Source organism: Orcinus orca, chromosome 5 (assembly GCF_937001465.1).
Source record: "Orcinus orca chromosome 5, mOrcOrc1.1, whole genome shotgun sequence".
Taxonomy (NCBI): domain Eukaryota; kingdom Metazoa; phylum Chordata; class Mammalia; order Artiodactyla; family Delphinidae; genus Orcinus; species Orcinus orca.
In genome coordinates this window covers 63,936,092-63,961,672 of record NC_064563.1, presented here as the reverse complement: position 1 = coordinate 63,961,672, position 25,581 = coordinate 63,936,092, and the positions used below count along the sequence as shown (strand labels likewise).

Sequence of the window (25,581 nt, the reverse complement as noted above, 5' to 3'; positions counted from 1 at the left end):
ATCCTAACAGGGACTGTCCAATCATTTTCTCACAAGTTTTAAGCAACGTGTTTCTAGACTCTTAAAAATAGAGTGCATATCACAAAACAGCTTATATCCAGTAAACTATCATTTAATCCAACCATAAATTATGGAAGCTTGTTAAAAGCACTCCTCCTGTATTTTCCTCTTTCTGGGCCAAGGAGGGTGTGCATGTACAGGAAGAAGATGGGGACACGAGGAAGAGGGGAGTCTTTTCCTACTCTGTTCTTACACACTGAGCCTCCTGAACAGGAGTTACTCATGAGTGTGGGGAGAAGTAGTAATATATGTCTGAGGACTTTTTTAATGTAAAGTTAAATTGTATCCAGCTGCTCCAGCTGTTTTCATTTTACATTTGAATGTTTACTATTTTACTGAAAGGGTAAGGCAGCTATTGAGTATTGCATGTATCATTCTAAAAAAGGAACTTTTTCTGTCCTTAATAGCTAGAGTACCACAACTGTCCAGGAGGTCAGAGACCAAGACTATCTTATTCAACACTGAATTTCCAGAATCCACCCTGGTACTTGATACCTTGTAGGTGCTCAGTATATATTTAAGAGAAGGAAGAATGATCATTGCTCTCCTAGTTGATAAAATAAATAATGATGCCTACCTTGTAAGTTTGTAACATTGCGAAAAGCAAAAGATTAAGTTGCCTTTCATTGTGTTTGTATATGTATTATAAACAATATAATTAAAGCCTTTCAATTGTTGATTTGCTTATTTTATTTTTTTACTAAATTTTAAGATCTTGGAATCTGAGAAAATTTATAAGAGGAATATTTACAGCAGTTTTTCTGTTGCAGGGCAGTTTGAAAGATACATGAATTATGTTTTATTTTTTGAGGCCTTGTCCATATCAATTGTTTTGATCTAATTGACCAGACTATTTCCTAAACAGTTGACCCTTGAACAATGTGGGGTTAGGGATGCCAACCCCCTCGCACAGTCAGAAATCCAGATATAACTTATAGTGGTTCCTTCTGTACATGGTTCTTCCATATCTGTGGTTCCTTGGTATCTGTGGTTCCAAATTTGAGGATTCAACCAACTGCGGATTGTGCAGTACTATACTGTTTACTCTTGAAAAAAATCTGCCTGTAAGTAGACCCACGCAGTTCAAACCCATGTTGTTCAAGGGTCAACTGTAGTTCAAAATTCAAAACAGAAAGGTTTCCTCCCATCCTTGACCCCTAGCCACCTAATCCCCCTCCTCACAGTTGATGTTGTTAGTTTCTTGCATAGTTTTCCAGAAAGAATTTATGTTTTTAAAATTCAGCAGCTAATTTAAATCTATCTCTTTATGGAACTTTCTATATCAATTCATATAGAGTTTATTCATTCTTTTTTGTGGCTTCATGTTCTTTTGCATGAATCTACTACAATTTAAACAATTCCTTATTAATGAACATTTAAGTTATTGCCAATATTTTAGTGTTATAGACAATGATGACATGAGTAACTTTGTAAAAAATGTCATTCTATGCACAGGTTTTTCCTTAGAATAAATTCCTAGATGTAGAATTGTTATATGAAAATATATGCATTTATAATTTTGATAAATATTTTCCAAATTGCCTAAAGGATAGGTTTCAGTGATTTTTTTCTTAACAATTTGCTTGACTCAGACTATTATATAGGCTGATTTTTTATATTCTGTAGTCACACCATAGAAAATTGAATCCGACTGTCCTTAGGTGGAATAAGCAACCATGTTGATGGTGCAATTTAAGGAGCATTGAGTGTCCCACAGTCAAAATATCTGAAAGTCAGCAGCCTGTCATAATGTTATTTGGGGCAGTCCTTTCTATACGATAATCATACCCAACGCTTTGGGTTTTTTTTTGGTTATAGTAATTAGTTACTAGTATTCATACCTTGATAAACTATAAAATGTCTCTCCAAAACTTTTGTTTTTCTTGTGTATATTTCCACCTTATCTACTGAAAGAGTGAAATGACAGCCCATGGCCTTTTTACTATAATAACCTGTGGAACATCCAAGTTACACAGAATATTGATATCACTATGAGGGGTGGGAGGGGGAGCAAGGGAGGAAAGGAGGGAAAGAGAAAGAGAAACTTAATTCTTCACAGGTTTGTTTTTTTTTGGTTAAAATGCCATGGAAAGTTCTAGATTTTAATGGAGATGTCATTGTAAATCTGCACAGTCATTGTTTGTGACTTGTTTCTGCTGACGGAGTTAGTTTTGTCTGGGCAGATGAATGTCATTCTGAAAACAAGAGTATTGTTCTCTGTGGACACATGCTGACCCCCCGCCCTAAAACACTGAACATTAAACAGCAGAGCAGAATGCAGGCCCCACTAAAGAGTTGACAGTTAACTTAAAATTGATAATTTCTGTTTAGACTAAATAGTATGGTTGTAAATTGCGGTCATCTAGGAAGGATTTTTTTTTTCCTAAGGTTTACAGTATGTGTTAGCTCTTTTTCTTTGAAGAAGGTTGGTAATACCTCAGGAAAGTCATACACCACCTCAGAGGGTATGGGTGGAATGGGAATGAGGGGTGCAAGGAGAGTAAGGTAGAGCAGGTGAAGCACAAAGGGATTTCTATATAAAAATGTTAGGAACAGTTTTAAATTAGTCTTGGGTTGCAAATGAGAAATTAAGCATCATGGAAAACTCAAGAACATGAGCAAATATACAAGGCTTTGGATAGAATGAGATTATGAATTGAAGACTACTTTTCAGTGCTCATTTCTATCACTAAATTCTAGTAACTCAGTGAAAAAACATTTTTTTCCCTTTCTTCTTGATAGTCTGTGTATGTTTGTTGTCAAATATGAAAAAAAAACTGATAGAAGAAGAAAGCTTTTGAGATCTGTGGTTTTGGTTTAGGTAAAGCTGCTCTACAAGCAGTTTCTTGTTGGGTCAACAAGCCTTGTGTGTTTTGGCATGGAACTGACAGTGCTAATGCCTAATCCATTCAGAATAACCCTTTCAGGGATGTTGAGATATCCAGGCGGTAAATTGACAGCAATAGAGGAGGATGAAATGTTAGGAGAACTACATCAGCCATTAAGAAAAGTTGCAAAAACTGGATTCGCTGGTTTGTAGACTTGCAATTTTCTATCTAGATGGTTATTGGAATTTCTGTTATAACTTTCAGAGAATCGCTTTCTCTTGGGATAGTAATACACACTTATATCAACAAGGCAGCATGGTATAATGGAAAGTGTGGAACTTGGAAACCAGGCAGATCTGAGACTGAGTCCCATCTCTGCCACTTTTTAGCTGTATAAATTTAGACAAATTACTTCACATCTCCAAACTTGTTTCCTCACCTGTGATATGGAGGACAATAGTTGTAACTTGTAGTCTTTATAGGGACTAAATAGGGTAATTTACGTTAACCATCTTCCACAATGCCTGCACTGTCAATATAATAGGACTCCTTAAGAGGTAGTCCTCCCTCAGCTGTCTTCTTCCTGACTCCAGAGATATAGGCAATTGAAGTTTTAATAAGTATGTATGTATATGTGTTCCAGAAAGGATTTAAGGTGGTTATAATTTGGTGATTGGACCCAATGGTTTCCTAATAAAATTTGAGAATGAGGAAGTTAATTTTCCTTTTTCATGAGAGACATTTTAAGGCTAATAACATTTACTTTTTCTTTCTTCCATTCTGTGCATTATATTTGACGATCTTTGGGATAAGTGGTCTAACAACATATTGGCAAATTGCACAACAGTGTACTAAGTGTCAGTAATGGTAAATTTTATGTGTGTTGTATCACAATAAAAGAGAGGAAAGAAAACTATAGAAATAGATATTGTTCTTCCTTAAAAGATATTCACAAAGCCAGTGGTTCTGGATAAATAGCATTTCTTCATCCACTGCTTTATAGTTAAAGCACACAGCTGAAACAAATGTTTAAAAAATGGCTGAAGAGTTTGGATTGTGAAGAATTTCTTTAAAAACTTATTTATTACAAAGGTGTTTATCACAGAATTATTTATAATAATGAAAAGATTGAAAGCAATCTAAATGGCTTATATTAGAAAAATGAGTAGCAACAGTAATAATTAAAAGTTATTGAACACTTACTATGGCATAAAAATCAAATATCCAGGCAGTGTCATGTAAGCAAGAATAAGAATATGAGTAGCGATCCTCACAGACTCGCGGACCAGAAGGTGGTTGGGGCAGGATAAAGGGTGATATCTCAGGGGCAATAATATACTTTTAAGTATTTTACATGGATTAACTCATTTAATCCTAATAATAAAACTATGATGTAGGTAGTACTATTATTCACATTTTACAGATGAGGCCCAGTGATGTTAGTAAATTGCCCAAATTCACACTGCTGGGAAGTGGCCGAACAGTATTCCTACTTAGGCATGTGAGTTTGTGCCCAAATTTGAGGTATTGAGATAATGTAATATTTTGCAACCTTAAAATGCTGCATAAGACATTTTTGATGACACAAAAATGATTATGATATAACAAAGCAAAATAAATGTAGGGTAAAAATTGAATGTGAAATAAATTCTCAACTTTGGAAAAAATCTATGGAAGAAACACTGAAAGAATGTTTATGATGGTTGTCTCTGGAAGAGTAGAACTATGATTATTTATTTTCTCTTATATATATGCTTTGATACCTTATTTCTTCAGTTAATTTACATTCACTTTATATTCAGAAAAAAAAAAATTACAGTAGCATCTCATTTACTTAGCATTTGTATGAATCTCTAAATTATTCCACATAGGACTTCCCTGGTGGCGCAGTGGTTGATAGTCCGCCTGCCAATGCAGGGGACACGGGTTTCATATTCTAACTTACACAGCATCTATTTATGGGAATGTGTTCTTTAGGCAAAGCCATAGGGAGCCTCAAAACACTTCATTTTAAATAATTACCTTTGCTAGAATAATAATCTTCACTGTTCTAAAACACTATTGTATCTTAGAATTATTTAGTTTAATTACTTTAAAAAGTGCAATATGTGTTCCTTGCTGAAAAATCAGGAAATATAGTTAAGTAAAAAGAAAGTAGAAAAGACCCATCCGTCTAGAGACCACCATTTTAACGTTTCTCTCTCTCTATTAGGTTTTTACATTTATTTATATAAATGTGACTGCTTCACATTTATATTCTTTTTTTTTTTGTTGTTGTTTTTTGTTTTTTTTTTTGTGGTACACGGGCCTCTCACTGTCATGGCCTCTCCCGCTGCGGAGCACAGGCTCCGGACGTGCAGGCTCAGTGGCCAAGGCTCACGGGCCCAGCCGCTCCGCAGCATATGGGATCTTCCTGGACCGGGGCACAAGCCCGTGTCCCCTGCATCGGCAGGTGGACTCTCAACCACTGCACCACCAGGGAAGTCCCGCATTTATATTCTTATTATTCTATTCACACTATATGTTATTCTTGAACTTCCCTTTTTCATATTAGTATTTCACTAACATCTTTCTGTGTCAGTACATACAGATCTTCTAAAAGTTCCAGATTTGGACTGAGACAGTTATATGTTTTGGGGCCGCTTAACCTAAGTCTTAGCCCTATCATGTTTAAAATGAGAATTCTAATTATAGTTACATCAAGGCATTGTTGAAAGGATTGAATGAGATATTGCGTTTAACTCAGAATTTTGCCAGTGGAACTCAGCAGAGGTTAATTTTAATACTATCCATCTTAACAGCTGTATAGTATTCCATTATATGGAAGCACCATGATCTATTGAACCATTTACTTACTGATGGACATTTACTGTCCCCCCCTTTTATGTGCAATTATAAACACAAAATGCCACACTGAACATCCTTTTACACACATAATTGACAATGTATACAATTATTTCCTTGGCATAAACTCTTGTAAATGGAATTGCTGGGGTACAGGGTATCTACATTTTAAATGTACATGTTAATGGATTTCTCCCTAAGAGATGCTGTAGCCATCTGAACTCCCCCAACCATTTTTCTTTCAGTTTTTCTTAGTGTTATTTGCTATATAGAAGTTTGTTGCTGTTATTTTGTCATAAAGTTAAAGCTGTCAGAAATTTCCTTTATAGTTTCTGGCTTTTACTTAACCTTAGCAAGGTTAAATAAATATTTTCATATAATTCCTTTTAGTAATTTTATAGCTTAAAAAAGTCACAGCTAAGAAACATAAGAAATATATTTTTGCTTTGCCTATTTTCTCCCCTTTGAGGTTTAGGTTTGGAGAGTGATTTAGACTACAGAAAACTACAATGTAAGAGTGAACATCATCATAACTGGAAACCCAGGGGATACAGATTTCTAGAACACACACTATTTAATTATGGAAGCTTTACGGTGTACTTTGCCATCTGGTAGAAAAAGACCTTTCTCAAATTTCTTAACATCTTTTAGACTATTATCACACATTGATTCTTCCAAGTAAACTTTAGAATTACTCTCTAAGGTTAAAAATGGTATTAGGGTTCTTATTTTGTTTATATTAAATTTATACATTTACTTGGAAAGAATCTGTATATCATTTTGAATCTTCTCAATCAGAAAAATGGTATATCTTTTCATTTATAAAAATCTGCTCTTTTGTTCTTTAGTAGAATTTTAGAGTTGTCTTTATACATATTTTTCTCTTTTCCTAATATTATTTTGTTCCCATTTAAGAAAAGGTTTGATTGAAATATTAACTATAGTAAATGTTCCCAGAGTGAACTGGTTTTACACACACACACAGTTGTTGTGCTAAGTAGGGCTAGCAGAAGGCATTAGAACTTTATCTCATAGTCATTGGAAAAAAGCTGTTTCTAGATCCGTTCATCATTGGAGTAGAGTTCAAAATTCTGTGTCCCATGGGAAAATAGATATTGTTTAATATCTTGGCTATCTTTAACATTGATTTATGTGAAAATATTGGTTTCAAGTCACTTGTAAATAATAGACCTTCTCTTAATGATCTTTCTTTAATCAGAGGAGATTTGGAATAGGATTATTAATGTGTAATTAGCCATATTAAAGGTATTCCCATGAGACCAATTGATTAATGTCTCAATATTTCATTGTATCATATATATATTATAGAAAAGCAACAAATGCTACTTGTGGGTTATGGCATTATCAATGTGACTTCATTTCTTATTTATAAAATTTAATATTTTCTAAAATATTTCAAGAATGTTTCAAAATACCACCAGAACATAAATCCCCTTTATCCCACATTTCACCCTTCTTCCCAAGGCATTTCTGGATGGAACAAGTCCCTAATACCACCAAATCTCAAGATGGTTCCCTGTATTCTTGATGTTGCTATTGTTTCTTATCATCACGAGTAAAATTATAAAGTCCATATTCTTTCTGGAGACCCACTGTGGAACTAAGGTCACCTTAGATTCAACAAATCCTTATTCGAAGAGTATGTAGAGACTAAGTTATAGTTCTGTCCAGAGCCCACGACCTGGATATCCAGAGTTGATTGGAACAAACTCGTACTATTTTTCTGACTAGGGACTGAATTGCTTCTCTCTCAACTAGGGTTGTTTGGAGCCTCATAGGTAGTGTCTGGCTAGGAGAGGCTGCCCTTGGGATAACCATGGACTCCCTGAACCTTATGGTGGCTTCAGATACTTTATTTGAATGGGATCAGAATTCACAGCAGCCTAGAAATCACTGCAAACTGAGGCCAAACTAAAGCAAGTTGGAAATCCAAGAGAATAGTCAATAGAAAGGTCATTGTTTGGAACTTCTAGCAACTCTCAAAGGTTCGATTGGCTCCCGTTTGCTGGTTCATGGGCCCTCCTGGGAAATCTTTAAGAATTAACATGGTTTTAAAGAGGTGGTAAAGTTGAGATAAAAATGTCAATAAGAGAAGCAAAACAAAGTGAGGCGCATTAGGAATTAAATTTGATTTTTTTTTTTTTTGTCTCTCACCATGAATTTAAAATTGGGAGTTACTATTTAGTGAATTTCAAGAATAATCCAGGTATTAGGGATTTGAAGGAGATGCAGTTTCTTTTGCTTATTATGGAGTTCAATTCAAGTTCTGTTAAATCTATAAAAATCAATGTAAAGTATATGTATTATGTGACAGTTCCATCTAAAGTATCTTGTATAGAATATAGGGCAAATACAATGGAGCGGCCAAGCACATGTAATTTACCCCACAAATCTAAAGCACTTTCACATTGATTTTTTTGCAGTTTTTTAGCCCCCAGTCACTGAATAGAGAAAAAATAGCTTACTTTCATAGTGTGGTGATACTTATGGCTACAAAACATTCATCTTAGTGCCCTCTAATTCAGGACTATCTTTTTGTTACCTTTCTTGATGGGCTTTTTTAGGTCATTTAAAAAATACTTGTCTTCTCTAAAATGTTATGACAAGAAAATAAAATGGTTTTTAAAACGTTCTGATTTGTTGATTAATTTTGCCCCTAAAATTACATTATACTAGTGTTGTTTTTAATGCTTTAACTATTTCCAAATGCAATTATCTTGAAATAACTATGAATAGAAAATTGTATATAACTGAAAAGACAGGCTTTCATAATGTATTAAAGTACCTAATTTAGTAACTAAGGATGAAAAGGACACACAAAAACCATTTTTAAGACTGTAATTATAAGTTAAGTCACTATTAAAATGACATGCATATATATTTCCAGTTTAAAATAATTAAAGCTTTTTTTCCCCCAAATGCTTTCACTCACAAGAGGAGACAGTTGTGAACTTACGAGTTCATATATACACAAAAATGTTCTATGGGTTTACCTACCATACACAACAAAAAAGGACCTATCTGTGTTGTTTAGAGCAGTATAAACAAGTGATATTTGATTCCCTGCACCTCACCACCTTCACCAAATGCACATTTGCTTACATTTTAACCAGGGTAGCCAACTGTGAAATACAGTCAGATTAATATTTGAAAATCCGAATAATAATAGTAGAGTGACAATACTTAAACATAACCAAGCCTTAGGGATGTTGTATGTCTCTAGCTGTAGCTGCCCCCTCCCATTTTATTTACTCATAAGTATCATTAATACCAAAGATATATAACCTTTGGTGCCAATATGTCACTTTCTCTCTTCAAGTCTTTAGTAGTTGCATGCTTATCTATTTCAGTCAAATGTATTTCTTATCAAAAAAAGAGTGAGAGACCTGACAATGCAGTGTTATCGAATTTTTTCAGCTGAGACCCACATGTCATTCAGCATTCAGACATGCTTGCGCTTGATTGATGGATGGGTTTGTGACAAATAAAACTAGGATCAACAGCTTTGCACCTTTTCCCCCATCAGAGACCAGAGTAAAGCATAACTCTATAACAATAGTGGGATTAGGGATGCATTAGCTCTCCATCGACCAAAACCATCCATTCCCATCAATACTTTGCACGTAATAACCTGAAGCTATGATAAGGAAACAAAAGAAGGAGAAAAGGGACAGGAGAAAACAAATCAATAAAAGAAGGGAATGTCTGAAAGATGCACTGTCCAAATGAAGATTTTTTTTCCTGCATTGCTGGGCTAATGTCCCTGAATGTGGAAACAATACCTCACCCAGAGTTTTGATGGGGGAGCAGATTAGCACTTTGTTTAAACACAGGTTTGGCATCTGCGGATTGATATTTAGACTAGTTTTTTTTTTTTTTTTTTCAGGGCAAAAGAAGCATTATAGTATTTACTGTTAACCTGTGTCCCTAAAATTGTTCTTAAAGAAAAGGGGTGTTTTCACCTGAATGATTGAGACTCTGTGGGGCCAGTTTGGGGATAATTGGAACATGCTCCTGTGTGGACACAGTTTTAATGTCCAGATGCTTAGCAGAGTCACAAACATTCCCTTAAATATGGGTTAGTATGAAGAATCTTAATTAACCAATTTACCAAGAGTCACACAAAGCATTTTTTTTCTCTTACCAGACACAGACTAATGCCCCTTTTATGAAAACTAATACCTGTCCTAGAAGAGTCTTACCTTTCTAGGTAGTTTATTTTTTTGTAAAATCTTTCCACATAAAAATGTATCTTCATTCTCAATTCATAGAATATTTTGATGATAATTTCATCATTTTCCCCATAAACAATGGACCGTTAAGCTTATTTATTCAGGTTTTTTGTTCCTTTTCTTTAGAGAGCTTTTGATTTTTGTATTACCTATCATATTTGTCCTAATTTACAATTTATTCTAATTGGCCATTGAGTGGGCCAGTGTGGTTTTCTCCTGGTGAGGATGAACATTAGTGATATTTGTTCAGAAGAAGAGGTGTGAAAGGAGGAAAAGCCCAAGTTCTAATTGTGGAGCCACTGATCTTGGGAAAGGCACTTCATCATTTTGCTTCAGTTTTCACACTTAGAATAAGAAGAGAATTATATTGTCTAATTCATCATTATCATCATCGACACCATCATTATTAATATTATCATTATTCTACATTGACATGCTGTAGTGCTTCATTTTTTTAAAGTTTGCAAAGTGTTGAGAAGAAAAAGCCATTTAGTTCCATTCTCTTTTTCTAGTTCTGTGGGAAGATGGATGTCCGTTCCCTTTATTTTAGGAAAAGTAGAAGGAAAAGAGAGAAACTGCCCCATATCCAAACAAATGTGTACAAAATTCTTAGGATAGTTGAAGTTGCTTCCAAACTATAGACCATGGAATCCAAGAGATTAAAAGAATTTCCAGAATAAAAAAAATGTAGGGATGTTCTACTGTCTTATTTGTAGAATAAATTCTAGTTTTATTCCTTGAGCTCAAATCTTATTTCAGGCAGTAAGTCAATTATGTGTGGTTATGAAATCCACTGTATGTGTAAAGGCAGATTTGGCTTGTATTATTGAAGGTCATGGGTATAGTAGTCAGGAAATGCAGTGGTGTTTCTATAATTATAAAGAGAACAACTGCATTTTAATTATGATTTTGGAAGTTTTCTTTGGGCCTAAAATAGTTAAAATTATTAAAGCCACATATATCTGACATTACAGGTCATATAGCATTTTTTATATATATCATCATAGCTGACACTTTCTCTGAAAATTTCTGTCTGAACTGAAAACCTTTTAGGTAACAAACCTGATTAAAGGCATATGGTCCAATTTTTTGGACCCCAAATTTGACCTATTTTATAATTGGTAAAATCCAGTGGGTATTTTCTTTCAGATCCTAATACAAGGCCAATCTTGGGGCAGTCCAAGTAAGTGATTTTGTGGGGCACCTCTGCTGAAGATGAATGAGCCCCCAACATCCAATTCTGATACCTGTGACTGGGTTTGTTTCATCCTCAATAAGACCACTCACTACTTGCACATCTGTTCCCTTAAAATTTAAAGCAGATGCTGGCCTCTAACTCTAGCCATCTTTATAACCATATAGAGGAAGAGTGCCAGGGTTTTCCAGAGGCCCAGTGTCTTAATATAAAAGGACATTAATAAGTTCAGTCTATGTTTTAATATTAGTGGGAGCATGACCTCTGTTACTGTTATAAAATATATAGTATGTGGCTGATTGATATCTTTTCTTTACTACATAGTCAACTTTCAAGGTTTCTGTGAAAGCTTTTTTAAGCACTCTTACATCTATGACACTCTACAGAACTCTCTAATTTTGTTCCATTTAAGGTTCCGTAAGTGAAGATGCAAGGTTCACATATATATGCATATATATGAACCCAAGCAGGACAAAGCAATCCCCCCTACTTGGCAGGTATATATGTAAATCTTGGATGATGTTTGAATACTTGTTACTATATTATCTATTTCCTTTGTATATATCTTCCAGGACAGAGTAAATTCCTGGAGACAATGTTTGTGTCTTGTCCAGGACTCATTGTACACAACCAAATATAGTGCATGTAGGCATTCTAGAAATATTAATTATATGGAAAGGAATATCAGATGTATTCATGAGCATAAATATACACACATTTCTAATGGGATTAAAAATCACAAATAATTATAATGTTTTTGGACAATTCATACTAAAAAGCAAAGCATGCAGCATAATGTTAAATGGAAAGGTCTATTTTTCTGTCATTCTAGAACTTAGTAACAGTCCAAAGACAAAGTATATGATGATAACTAGAGTCATCATTATAAAATTTATACCAGTTTGCTTAATTGAAACTATGTATACTAACTCAGGTTATACCTGAATAAAAACATAACATATTAAAGCCTAATGTAAAACATTGTGACTAGAATATAAAGTAGATATTCTCAAAAGTTGAAAAGTTTTTTCTTTTCTTCTTTGCCAAGTGCCACATCTCTTCCTGGTTTCTTTCATATTCAGAAAGGATCAGAGATACTCTAAAACTAGGCTCCTCTAACTAGTGCTTGCCTGCCTGCCACCTGTTTTCCTAAGTAAAACTTCACTGTAACATAGCCATGCCCATTTTTTAATGGATTTTCTATGACTGATTTTGTATTACAAGAGCTGAGTTGAGTAGCTAGGACAGATACTGTATGTTATAGGTTGAAATGTGTTCTCCCCTCCCCACCAAACCCATATGTTGAAGTCCTAACCCCCAGTATTTCAGAACGTGACCTTATTTGGGGAAATAGGGTCATTGCATATGTAATCATTTAAATTAGGATGGAGTCACACTGGAGGAGAATGGGCCCCAATCCAATATGACTGGTATCCTTATAAAAAGGGGAAAGTTGGACAGAAACATGTACACAGGAAGAACACCATGTGAAGATGACAGCGGAGATAAGGGTAATGCAGCCAAGGAATGCCAAAGATTGCCAGCAAACCACCAAAAGCCAGGGATAAGACATGAGACAGATTCTTGCAGCCCTCTGAAGGAACCAACTCTGTGGACACCATGATCTTAACTTCTAGCCTCCAGAATTGTGAGACAATACTTTTCTGTTGTTTAAGCCACCCAGTTTGTGGTACTTTGTTACAGCTGCCCTAGCAAACTAATATACTGTATAACTCACAAAGCCTATAATATTTACTAATGGCTATTTACAGAAAAAGTTTGCCCACTCCTCCTGTAAGACTCTGGCTTAATCTTGGTGGAATTAGAAGTAAGAATTAGTCATAGGTGACTTGATGGTGGGATATGGATCACTCTTCCTGAGGGCTTTTTGCTGGCTTCAGAAAAGATTAGAAATGATGCTTGTTGATTTTGCTTGTAGACATGTTTTAAAAGACACACACACACACACACACACACACACACACACAGGTTCAAGTCTCTGACTATCCTAACTTTCTATGAGGAAGTATCTATAGAAGATAGTGAAGAAATTGACTAAATGATTAAAAATTAATTTAACCTGAATCTGTGAGGTCAACAAGGGTCATTTGACTGGATTTAGACTTTTCAGATCTGAATGCTGTTCAACTTAGCTGTTTGTGAAGGCCCAACTTTGGTCTTAGCAAAACACTGCCTGGTAGTTTGAAGCTCCCAAACAATCAAAAACCTTTTTATGAGAAATGTCAATGATTTGTCAGTGGAACACAAACTTGTGGTTTACATTTCCTTTGAAATGTGCATGAGGTTAGAATTAAAGAACTGGTTGCTTGGCGAAGGTCACCGTTTGGCAAGAGGATGCTTGGTTTTGCTGATCCCATCCCTATTTGGAAAGCAGATGGAGACATTCTGCCTACCTCAAAAAACATCTCAGTCCTTTAGTTTGTAATTAATGAACAGAAAGGAGAAGCCAATTTTGGATCCTAAGGGGAAAAATCATCAAATGCTTAAGGATTAAAAATATTTTATGTAATTCAAGAGAGAATATGCCTTTTTCCTCAGAATCAATACTTATTTTCAAACATGTTATTGACCCATGACCAAAATGACAAAAGAAACTAAGTTAAAGGAAGATCCCTGGAGAGTTTTCTTGTCCTAGATAAAGAGCCTTTGTGGCAATTAGAATAGGTGTTCTCTAGACTCTGGTTCCTCAAAGTGAGGTCTGCAGACCAGCAGCATCAGCATCACCTAGAAGCCTGTTAGAAACACAGAATCTCAACCTGCACCTTGGACCTAACAGATGGGTCCTCATTTTAACAGTATCTCCAGGTGATTCATAAGCACATTAAAATTTGAGAAGCAATGGTCTTTGTTTCTGAACTGTTGAAACATAGACCAGTGAGACAAATTTTAACCACTTCTCCATTCCCACTGCATGATATAAAAGTGTTTACAGCTTGGATTTTCTCTCCCCCAGGCCCTTTCCCTCATCCTTGAGGTCCTTGTTAGAGAATTGGGCTCTTATCATGTGTTAGTCACTTTTCTAATTGCTTTACGTATATTGAATTATTTAATCCTTGAAACGAACTTATGAAGTAGCACTATTAACCTCCAAATTTGACAGATGAGGAAACTGAGGCACACAGGAATAACTTGCTGAAAGTTAGACAGCTTGTACATGATGAAGCCTGGGTTCAAACAAAACCACTAATCACTACACTGAATTGCATCTCAGTACAATGTAGACTGTGAAAACCCTGTTCTAAGTAGTATCCATTGAAAAGTAATAGTAAGGAAGACACCATTTCACAGAAATGACAAAGGAGTCCTAAAATATATTGCAAGTAAGAGAGGCATCTTGGGTCATGAACTATTTTTTTTTTTGAACTTAAAAACTATAGTTATTTTTAATATTTTTGTACTACCATCTGTATTTTTTCCCTTTATTATTTTTTAAATTGAAGTATAGTTAATTTACAATGTGTTAATTTCTGCTGTACAGCAAAGTGATTCAGTTATACATACATATACATTCTTTTTTCAATATTCTTTTCCATTATGGTTTATCATAGGATACTGAATATAGTTCTCTCTGCTATACAATAGGACCTTGTTGTTCATCCATTCTATATATAAAAGCTCACATCTGCTAACCCCAACCTGCTACTCCATCCCTTCCCCAACCCCCTCCCCCTTGGCAACTACCAGCTTGTTCTCTATGTCTGTAATTCTGTTTCTGTTTCATATATAGGTTCATTTGTGTCATATTTTAGATTTCACATGTAAGTGGTATCACATAGTATTTATCTTTCTCTTTCTGACTTCACTTAGCATGATAATCTCTAGTTGCACCCTTATTGCTGCAAACTGCATTATTTCGTTCTTTTTTATGGCCGAGTAATAGTCCACTGTATATATGTACCACATCTTCTTTATCCATTCATCTGTCGATGGACATTTAGGTTGTTTCCATGTCTTGGCTATTGTGACTAGTGCTGCTATGAACATAGGGGTACATGTACCTTTTTGAATTATAGTTTTGTCTAGATATATGCACAGGAGTGGGATTGCTGGATCATATGGTAATTCTATTTTTAGTTTTCTGAGGAACCTCCATACTGTTTTCCACAGTGGCTGCACCAACTTACATTCCCACCAACAGTGTAGGAGAGTTCCCTTTTTGCCACACCCTCTCTGGCATTTGTTATTTGTGGACTTTTAAATGATGGCCATTCTGACCGGTGTGAATTGGTACCTCATTGTAGTTTTGATTTGCATTTCTCTGATCGTCAGTGATGTTGAGCATCTTATGAACTATTATACTTAAGTATAATAGAATCAGCCCAAATCAGTAGGTAGAATCCTAACATGTGTTAAAAATAGAGGCAGAGACTGTAACTTACAGAGTTCTTGCTGCTCACAATTCCAAGTAAATTTATTTTGACAGATTGGAAAAACCTGGTCTTATATTCATTTCAGTTATACTGCTGCAGATGTAATTCTGTCTTCATATTGTTCCTGTAAAATGCCAAGTCCCAAATCCTTTGGTTTGTCTAAATATATTTGGATACCCTGAGGGTACTTTATGGCATGGTACTCAGGGTTCATTTTGTGAGACTGTTCTATGGAACTAGTTCCCACCATATTCTAGGCTTACATGGCTACAGAGGACTCAGAAGTTCTTCTGGGTCATTTTCCGGTGAAATCAAGGAGCTGTGGCCTTGGTTTAATCAGTTTTCTCCATCCAAGTCCTTGCTCTATTCAATAAAATCATTCCACCCTCTGTGTGCCCCCTAAAAGAAATGATATCACATACATGTTAATGGAAACCCATCCACAAACTCATTGCCTCCCTCAGTGAAATTAATTTCAAATATTAGCAAGCAGATAGAGGTATATTTGTATGTGTTTGGGAGGGTTCTCCCATTGTACTCTAAGCTGTTCTGGTCATGTGAGAAGTAGGGGTAGAGGGGATTGCTTGAGGAGGTTAACTTCCTGCTCTCCTGAGGAGGATAAGCTTCCTGTCTATTCTCTGAGATCTGCTGGCCCTCAGCACAATTCAGCATCACTGGGAGATGTAAAGTGGTGGTGTAGTACAAAGAGCACTGCATTAGGATTTTGAAGACCCAACCCCAGCTATGTCACTTCCTAGCTATGTAAATTTGGGTGAGTTATTTTGACCATACTGGAAACAGGGGTTAATGTTTGTTACCTAAGGATCTTTGTGAGAATTAAATGAGGTCTCTTGTGTGAAAGCCCCAGCATGATGCCTGCTACATTGTAAGTTCTCAGTATGTGTTCATTTTTTCCCCTTTCTTGCAGCTGCCATCTTGGGACTTGCGGTCCATTCGAGCATAAGTTGACACAACTGGTGAGTTCTCCCCTCTGTCCTCCACCCCTTTAATTCATCCCCTCAGTCTCCCCCTCCAAGATTCCTGGAGAACATAGAGCCCGTTTTCAGTGTACTGCTCTGGCTTTGGTTTCTCCTTACCCCAGTTCCTGTAGTATGACCCTTATAACTGACATCAGTCCCGTGGCCAAGAGTCTCAGCTGCGTTGAGTCCTGCACTCCCAGCAAGCTTGGCAGGAGCTAGATGATCAGTAGAGAGCTAAACCAGAGAGGACCAAAGAACTTGGGTGCCAATGGCTTGGGTTCTATGCATGTATGTGTTTTAGGGAGAAACTATTGATTATTAGTAATAAAACATAACAATTTTATGGAGTACTTATCATATGCCACATGCCATACACTCCTTTCCTCATTCATCCTCATAGCAGCTTTGCAAGATAGGTATTATTACCACCACTTTGCAAATGAGAAAACTGAGGCTCTGGGAAGTTAAGTAACTTGCTTAAAGTAATACAGTTAGTAAGTGCTGTGGCAGAGAAAATGCTGTGTATTCACCACACTATTTTTTCCAACTGGGCAAGTAGGAAGTTGGTATTTACCAGCCTCCCTTGTAATTCGGTTCGAGTCGTGTGACTGTGTTTTAGCTAATGGAATTGGATGGAAGTGACATAAGTCATTTCCAGGACTGGTTCCCTCCACGCTTTCCCTACAAAGATGACTGTGGGAAGCATGCATTAGATAGCAGAGCTACAGGATAAAGGAAGGCCACCCAGCCCTTATCAGACCTATGACATGAGCAAGAACGAATCTTATCAAAGATTTTGGGGGTTAATTGAGTGACAGACTGGGTTTTGGAGCCAAGTTGTTGGGACACCAAAATTCTAACACACTGTGCTGTAGTCTCTTGATATTGACACTAATGACAGACATTAGAGAGTGAACAAAATTTGAACACAGAGAAAGAGAAAAGCTAAAAATGTGCTTTGGTTATGAAAAAATAATACTGATTTACAATTATTCAAGTGAATTACCACATAATTACCACTCAAAAAATAATGACTAACTATTGGTAAGCTTTATTTCATTTCAGAGTTTATTCTCTAGATTTAAAGTTGTGATCAATAAGTTAAAAGCCATGCCCAATCTCAGTGCTTAGAGATACTTGCTTGATGGCCATAGTTGTTCTAGGCACAACAGTCATGTTCACAACTATAAAAAATTAGAATAATATAGGTTACAAGTGAACAAATGTTAGAAGCAGGCCATCCATTTTAAAATTCTTAATCATAACGGGTACAGGTTGACCTATAGTATACTGAATTTTAAGCCATAACAAGATATTATAAGGACACCCCAGAGGCTGTTGGAAGCAACCTCAGACTTATTTGATTTTTTTTTCCAATCATGTGTTTGCTGATAGGTAGACTAGTTTTATCATTTGGGTCATATGATTACAAATACCTCAAAGGCACTGTTTGTGTGTTATATGTTTTATATAACATACAAACATATATTTATATATAAGCCTCTAATAGAATTATAACAGTTACCGTCTTGAAAAGTAAATTGATTAGAATATTTTCCTTTAGTATCAGAAAACTGAGACCTTTTTAAGGAACTTAAACACAAGAAGGGTGTATTTTCAATAATAGCAAATTTACAAAGCATTCTCTATAGACAGCTCTCATTTCATTTTCACAACAACCCTAGGAGGAAATGGAGGCCACAGAGAGGTTAAGTAACTTGTCCAGTGTTACACAGCTTGTAAACTGAAGAGCCAAGATTTGAACTCAGCCAGTTTAGCTCAGAATCTATGCTCTTCAACCATTCTGTGCACGCTGCCGCCTCTCTACAACACTGCTGTAGTGCTAGCCACGGGCCAGGAGCTGGTGAAGCGTGCTCACTCGTTATTCCTCTTTTTGTCTGCAGACAACTTAATCTGACAAATCAGTGTGGACTTTCACAAACCTTTATTCTGATCATGTTTCAGATTTATATACCCTTAGGGTCAATATCTTGCTGCCAGAGAAATTAGAGGAAATTTGATGAACAATTCAGTAGGCAGACTATTCCAACACTAGGATTTTGCAAAGAAACTAACTTCCAGTTTTGGCAAACAAAAATTATGACTAAAGGACAGGAAAATGCCAGAGATTATGAAAAATCATACTGTACAACATTAATGGGTATTATTTATTGAGAGTCTTCTGTGGGCCAGGTTCTAGGTTTTATATCATTATTTATATCTCAGAACAACTCTATGAAGTATATGTTACTTAATTGAATCTCAAATGTCATAGATTGTAAATTCCACAATTTATGTACTAGTAAGAAAAAAAAGCTTTAAACCAAGACAAATCATCTATTCTAAGATGTATTCTGATATCAGAGATGTTAAAATGTGAAAGAATATGCATCTTAACTCTGATGAAATATGATATGAATCCCCACATTACAGATGAGGAAACAGACTTCATGAGGTTAAGTTGCCAAAGATCCCATATGGTTAGCCAGGGGTAGACCCAGGGCTCACATTCATGTGGGTCTAAATTGAAGCCCATGCTCTTAACCATTTGATGGCATGTGTCTCACTTTGTGTTTATGCCTCAGGAAGTGAAATTAAATATCTCTTTGTTATTAAGTTGATCATCAGTATGCTGCAGACTCGTAACTTAAATCTCAAGGTGACTTTTCAAGATCTGATCACTCATTAAGGCCAAATAGGCCAAGAAATAGAAACCGATCTCTACTTCATTTACAGCTATGTAGACAGCGTCAACATTACAGCTTTCAAGTGATAATTTCTGTCTCTTGTCCTGGAATCATCATTTTAGCTTATAATGAAAAAGAACATTTTTTTATACAAAATCAGATCTTTCTTTCCGAAGACATTGCTTGGTCTGCTGTTCAGTTCACAAACAAAGTACAATTTCTCTACTTTTAATAACTCAAGATGTTTCATAACTATGTCATGGTTTGAGCTTTGAGAACAAGCAAACAAGACCACACGAAGCTTAAAGAAGCACAGAGCAATTTCATAAAAATATTTTTAACAATAAAGACCCACAAGACAGAAAAACAGAAAATGCATACATACTTGGCTGAGAATCCCAGGTTTTTTTTTCCATTCTTTTTTTTTCCAGGAGGCGACAGCAGCTTTAAACATTGCCTTCCTCCTATATAGGACAATACATGTACAGTATATAACTTCAGTTCCTGTTCTAAAAGCACTGTGAGCCATTGTTTTATGATTGTCTCTTGAGGCTGAAGGAAAATGTTATTTGTAGTCTGAAAGAATAGGTTTTAATATAGGCATTTAATTTTCTTTCCATATACTCCCTGATTAAAACAAGGTTTGCCCCATATTCTTTTTTTTTTTAAGTCCTCTTTACCCACATTAACAAAACAACATACTGACTATGGCCGTGACTTTGACTTTGACTGCCTTAAGTTTAGATAGAACTTGGTTCTATCTCTCACGCTGTGTCCAGGCATTGAGTGAAATTTGGTTACATTGACAAAATTTAATTTTTAGTTATAAAAAGACTATTTGTCCCCCATCTTAAACTGAATGGTGATACAGTTTATTGATATATTTAGTTGTTTTTGAAAAATATTTTTTTGTTTATCTATTTATGTAGGCTGCACTGGGTCTTAGTTGTAGCACATGGGATCTTTTAGTTGTGGCATGTGGACTCTTAGTTGTGGCATGAATGCGGGATCTAGTTCCCTGACCAGGAATTAAACATGGGCCCCCTGCGCTGGGAGCACAGAGTCCTACCCACTGGGCCACAGGGAAGTCCCTATTTAGTTGTTTTTAAAATTAGTTGATAAGAATATAAAAAGAATATACTGCTCCTTAGCAATTACTGAAATAAGCAAAACATTTAAATCCACAAGGGCCCTGAACAGTCAAACAAACAAATAAAGAAAAAATATATATATATACACACACACATATATAAAAATATAAATTCAGTTTACAAAAGTGGAGATTTGGAGCATTGAAAGTTATTGCTGTCACTCATGATAGTATTATTATTGTTTCTAGGCTACAGAAATAATATGTTCTTTATTTTAAAAAATCCCCAAAATACAGACAAATACAAGGAAGAAAGTGAAAACATCCCAAATCCAACTTCTGAGATTGTTATAGTTTGGAGAGATTAGGAAATTGCAAGAGAGTGGCAGTTTGGATTCAAATCCAGGTTTAACTATAAACCATATGATTTTTTTTTTAAACCATACTGTGTCACCTTTCCATTATCACTTTATACTCACTGGGAGCTAGATCAACAAATGTACTTTGATTTGAAGAGGGCTGAATATGGAATATTCTGATAAGACTTAACACTGATATAAACATAGCCAGAAAAGAAAATGTTAAAATGTTCACATAAATTGGAAGCCTGGGCTTGGGTTCAGTTGTTCATACACTAGAATACATGTCTGTGTTCTGTTGGGATTACATGCTCAGTTCTAATCTATTCAGTTTCACTCACATGAGCTCTTACTATGTGCTGGATACTGTGTGAGGTATTTTATATGTACAACATTTCTTCCCAGTAACTCTGCAAGTTAGGTATTATTGGCCCCTACTTTAAAGATGAGAAAACTGGAGCTGAGATAGGTTAGGAGACTTGTTCTGGTAAATGGTAGAGCTGAGGTATGTACCCAGGTCTGTGTGCCCCAAAGTCATGGTCTTACTACCGTGATATCTGAACAATACCTGATCCCCATCCTCCAGGAACTTAGAGTCTAATAGGATATGGGATCATTGTAGAAATAACTAAAACATAAGAAAGAATACAAAAGAAACCATCCATAGATATAAACAGTGTTATGAGAATTCAAATCCAGAGAGACATATCTAGATATGTGTGGCAGTTAGGAATGAGAGGAGATAGAGAGCAGGAAAACACTCCCATTAAGAACCTGGATGGGAAAAGGGACTTAAAGGAAGAATGAAATAGATATGATGAAGACTGGGTGGAACAAAGCTGAATCAAGAAGAAGAAATAGGAAATCTAATATGTTGGTTACATATAAGGTGTGAGTAGGAAGTAAGGAGAGATCAAGTTAGAAAGGTGACTTTGGCTGTACCATTGAAGGTTTGAGGCTCAAAGGGAGGAGTTTGTACATGATTCACCAGGCAGTGAGGCTCACTGGAAAGTTTCTGAGTGGAGGGAGACCTTAGGAAGATTGATCAGGCAGTAGTATGGAGAGGAAGAAGGCCAGTTCGTTGCAAGTCAATTCCCTTGGCTTTCAGTAAGATACATATTACTATCCTCATTTTAAGGATGAAGAAACTGAGGCTCATAGGGGCTAAGTAGCTTGCCCAAAGTCACAGTAAACAGAAGAGCCGGGACTTGAGTCAAGTCCCCCCAACTCCAGAGCCTCACTCTGTCCGCTAGCCCTAACTACTGCAAGTGAGGTCCGTGGACCGCAGCTTCAGCCCCCAGGCCACCTGAGAGCTCATTAGAAATGCAGACCTACTGAATCAAAATATGCATTTTCACATGATATATGCACATCAAACTACTAGACCACATTTCTTTTCCTTACAATGACCTATATAATTCCTGGAAAAATCATTTAGTTGGCTGCAAATCCAATTGTTAGGTAGTTTCCTCACATAAGAGTTAAGAACTACATAAGAAAAGGGGGCCTTCTGGATTTTGTTCTCTCTGGCAAACAAATCAGGAATTTAAAAATTGAAATTGTAACTAGCTGTGTGGCCTTGGGCAAGTCACTTAACTTCTCTGAATTTTAGTTTCGTCATCTGCATAATATTTAGCCTGAAAAAATCAAATAAGTTGATGTCTGTGAAAAGAGCTCATACACTGGAAAATCATTATAAACATATGAAGTGCTGTTATTAGGAGATATAGCTATGAGGTACCTTATTTCAAAAAAGCAGAAAGAAAGAAAAAATGAGGGAGGGAGGGGGAAGAGAGAGAAAGGGGAGGAGACAGAGAGGAAAAAGAAAGAAAGGAAGGAAGGAAGGGTGAAAAGAAAGAAAGGCAGGGACAATATTAAAAAAAAAAAAAGAAGGAAAACCAGTCACTGCAGCAGGGGTTTGAAGAACTGATGGGTAAAAGATAAAGGAGTCTGGGAAATCTAATTTCTGTTCCACACAGGTGTTGATGAATATACCGAGACGTCACTGCACATGGAATTGGGAAGTGGTAACAAGGGCCTGTGTGGTCTTGGCCCAAAGTCACAAACTGGAGGCTGGTAAAGTCATACATAAATTAGTCATGTAGTAATTAAAGGAATGAGAAACAGTTCATTTGAGGAAAAATTAGTATAGATTTTTAATCTTGAGCAGAGAAACCTACATTCTGAATTAATAATGCAACATTTGTTACCCATTTAATGTAGTTACCACATAAAATTAAGACACATTAACTGATTTCAAGCAAGAGACTCTTTAGTTAGCCCAGACAGTGAGGGAGGTTTGACAGTGAACACATTAAAAGGAGATTATGGACTCCTTATTCCTAATGCTTTTGACATATATTTCTTGAGGGCCTACTATTTCCCAGGCATTGTGCTAAGTGCTGGGGCTACAAAGTGCGTAATATATAGTTACTTTCTCAATTAAGTAATAATTCAAAGAGAAAAAGATACAAGTTATTATAATGCAGGGTAAAAAGTGAAAAGGTCCATAAAATGGTTATAAATAAGAGGGTATGAAAATTTGGAGGCCAAGAAAGTATTAACTTCCGATGTAGAAAGTATTAAGAAAGGCTTCCTGAATAAGGCACACTACATTTTTTTTTTTTTTTTTTTCGGTACGCAGGCCTCTCACTGTTGTGGCCTCTTCCGTCGCGGAGCACAGGCTCCGGATGTGCAGGCTTAATGGCCACGGCTCACGGGCCCAGCCGCTCCGCGGCATGTGGGATCTTCCCGGACCGGGGCACGAACCCGTGTCCCCTGCATCGGCAGGCGGACTCTCAACCACTGCGCCACCAGGGAAGCCCCGACACTACATATTTTTAACTTTTATTCTTTGGTCTTCCAAGAATCAAGGACATGAACTAATCATCTGCTGAGATTCTTATTTTCTAATGCTGTGATTGTTATTATCATGCTATAAAACAATCGATTAAATTTTAATATATTTGGAACTGAGGAAAAACTAAGGCAGCAGAAACCCTGACATTATTTTGGCATCACTTGACTGTGGAAACCCATATCTATACAATATTTAAAAAGTTAAAAAAAAAAGAAAAAGAAAAAACATAACTAAAATTAGTTTTAATTCAGCCAAACAACCAGTCAATTTATTGAGACATTAGTGTCAATTCATTCTGTTGATTTGTTGGTCCCATGCTGACACAAACCTATAAAGAGAATACAGATGTATAAAAAACTAATCAATCACCAACCCCCTTTCCTCCCAACCCCAGTTAAATTAAAATATTTCTGAGGCAGGGAAGGGGAAGTAATGGTTATAGTATGTACTGTGCAGGTAGTTTGTATGGATGAAGCAGTTACAATTTTTTATATTGGTCACCAGGAAAAATATGGGAAAACCTGCCTTTCTACATGTTGTAAAGTTTTGGCATATTCAATAAAAATCAAGTGGAACATATTTAAAGGGTTCTAGTATATAAAATCTGCTAATCAAGTATCCCAATTCAGGAATTAAAAGCTTAGAAAGAAGAAAATACTGAAAACCAGAGAATAATTTTTTTTTCTGTTTTTGTAATTGCTCTAAGGCTAAGTAATGCTCTTTGAGATAATTTTAGAAGAATTTAGTAATATTAGACATATTAAAGATATCTGGATGGGGGAAAACCCTTTAGAATTTATCAACAGAATGGAATAGAATGTTAGTCAACAATTTTTTTAATGTAGTTTCACATATCTGATAGATGAGCTGAATTTTTTTTGGAGGAGTGTTAATAAATGCATAAGCTCTGGGCTTGCTGAACTTCTGAAGGACATGTGCCTGTAATTGGCCTTTCTCATTTCTGTCTTGTTAACAAGTATATAAATAAGAGAAGCCTTCAGTAATTGGCTCAGAGTTACTAATGAATTAATTAACTTCAGTCTATTTTACCTAACCTTTAATAATAAGAGTCTTTTTATTTTTTTGGTTCAGCAATAGGTCTGACAGACTGAAAAAACAGACATGCAGCAAAGCTCTTGAAAATTAATGAGAAACGAGGAAAGAATCAATGTACATTCTGCTTGCAGAGAACTGACACAAAAAAGACACAATAAACCATGAACAAACACAGTCAGTTTAAAAAATAGGTTAGAAAAAGTGGGCAAATTCAATTATAGAAGTAATTAGAAGATATAGGGCAAGGCTGCCTTTTGGGACTGTGCCAGAAAACATGAATTAATATGAGTGAATAGAAAGAACCCATGTAGTAATTAAGAAGCAATCACCTATGGCAATGAGTACCTGAAAACAGTCTGCAAACTATTAATTCAGTGATCAAAAATATTTTTAGATGATTAATATGGCAAATTTATTTAAAAGACTAATTTCTGGAAAGATATCAAGACAATAGCACACTATTTGTTCCTCTGGCATTTATATAGCTAATTAAATTTTATAATTTGCAACAACAGTCATTATTATCTGAAAACAGTAAAAGCAATATTTTGCCTCCTTTTCATAAAACAGTGGTTCTAAAATCAATAAGTTAAATCCAGCTCCTGCTGTCCTCCTATAAGTGCCTAAGCTTTGATTGTTACATTCTTTCAATGTGCATTTTTCTTATAAGTCTCTGTTTCAGTAACATTAAGCATTTGAATTAATGTACATATCCTCAAAGGTTTTATATGTTCCCATACCTGGGCAGGGATTCCACACACTGTTTAATTTCAACAGTATCAAATAAAAGCAGTTTAATGAACTATTTGTGCATCAAAGACTTTCTTACTTGGTCAACAGAGGTCTGTTACTTCAGTACACACCATTCCTCCCCCTAGAATACAAAGGCATAGACACATTATAGTGAAGAGTGCTTTACAACACACAGAAGGCTAATGGCTTCTGAAATAGGTGATTATCAGAGCCCTGTAGAGCAAG

General features: G+C 35.9%; 2 protein-coding genes across 2 annotated transcripts in view; one reads left to right on the top strand and one right to left on the bottom strand.

The window, feature by feature from the left end:
* The window catches only part of LOC117196047 (uncharacterized), a 79,073-nt gene that overhangs the window by 29,877 nt on the left and 23,615 nt on the right, over positions 1–25,581 (top strand). Inside the window, exon 4 of the mRNA XM_049709846.1 lies at positions 16,500–16,548. Within this exon, the coding sequence (XP_049565803.1) occupies positions 16,500–16,535 (36 nt within the window). The 3' untranslated portion in view covers positions 16,536–16,548. The remainder of the gene's footprint in view (positions 1–16,499; positions 16,549–25,581) is intronic.
* The window catches only part of SOX2 (SRY-box transcription factor 2), a 120,822-nt gene that overhangs the window by 76,545 nt on the left and 18,696 nt on the right, over positions 1–25,581 (bottom strand). The window lies entirely within an intron of this gene.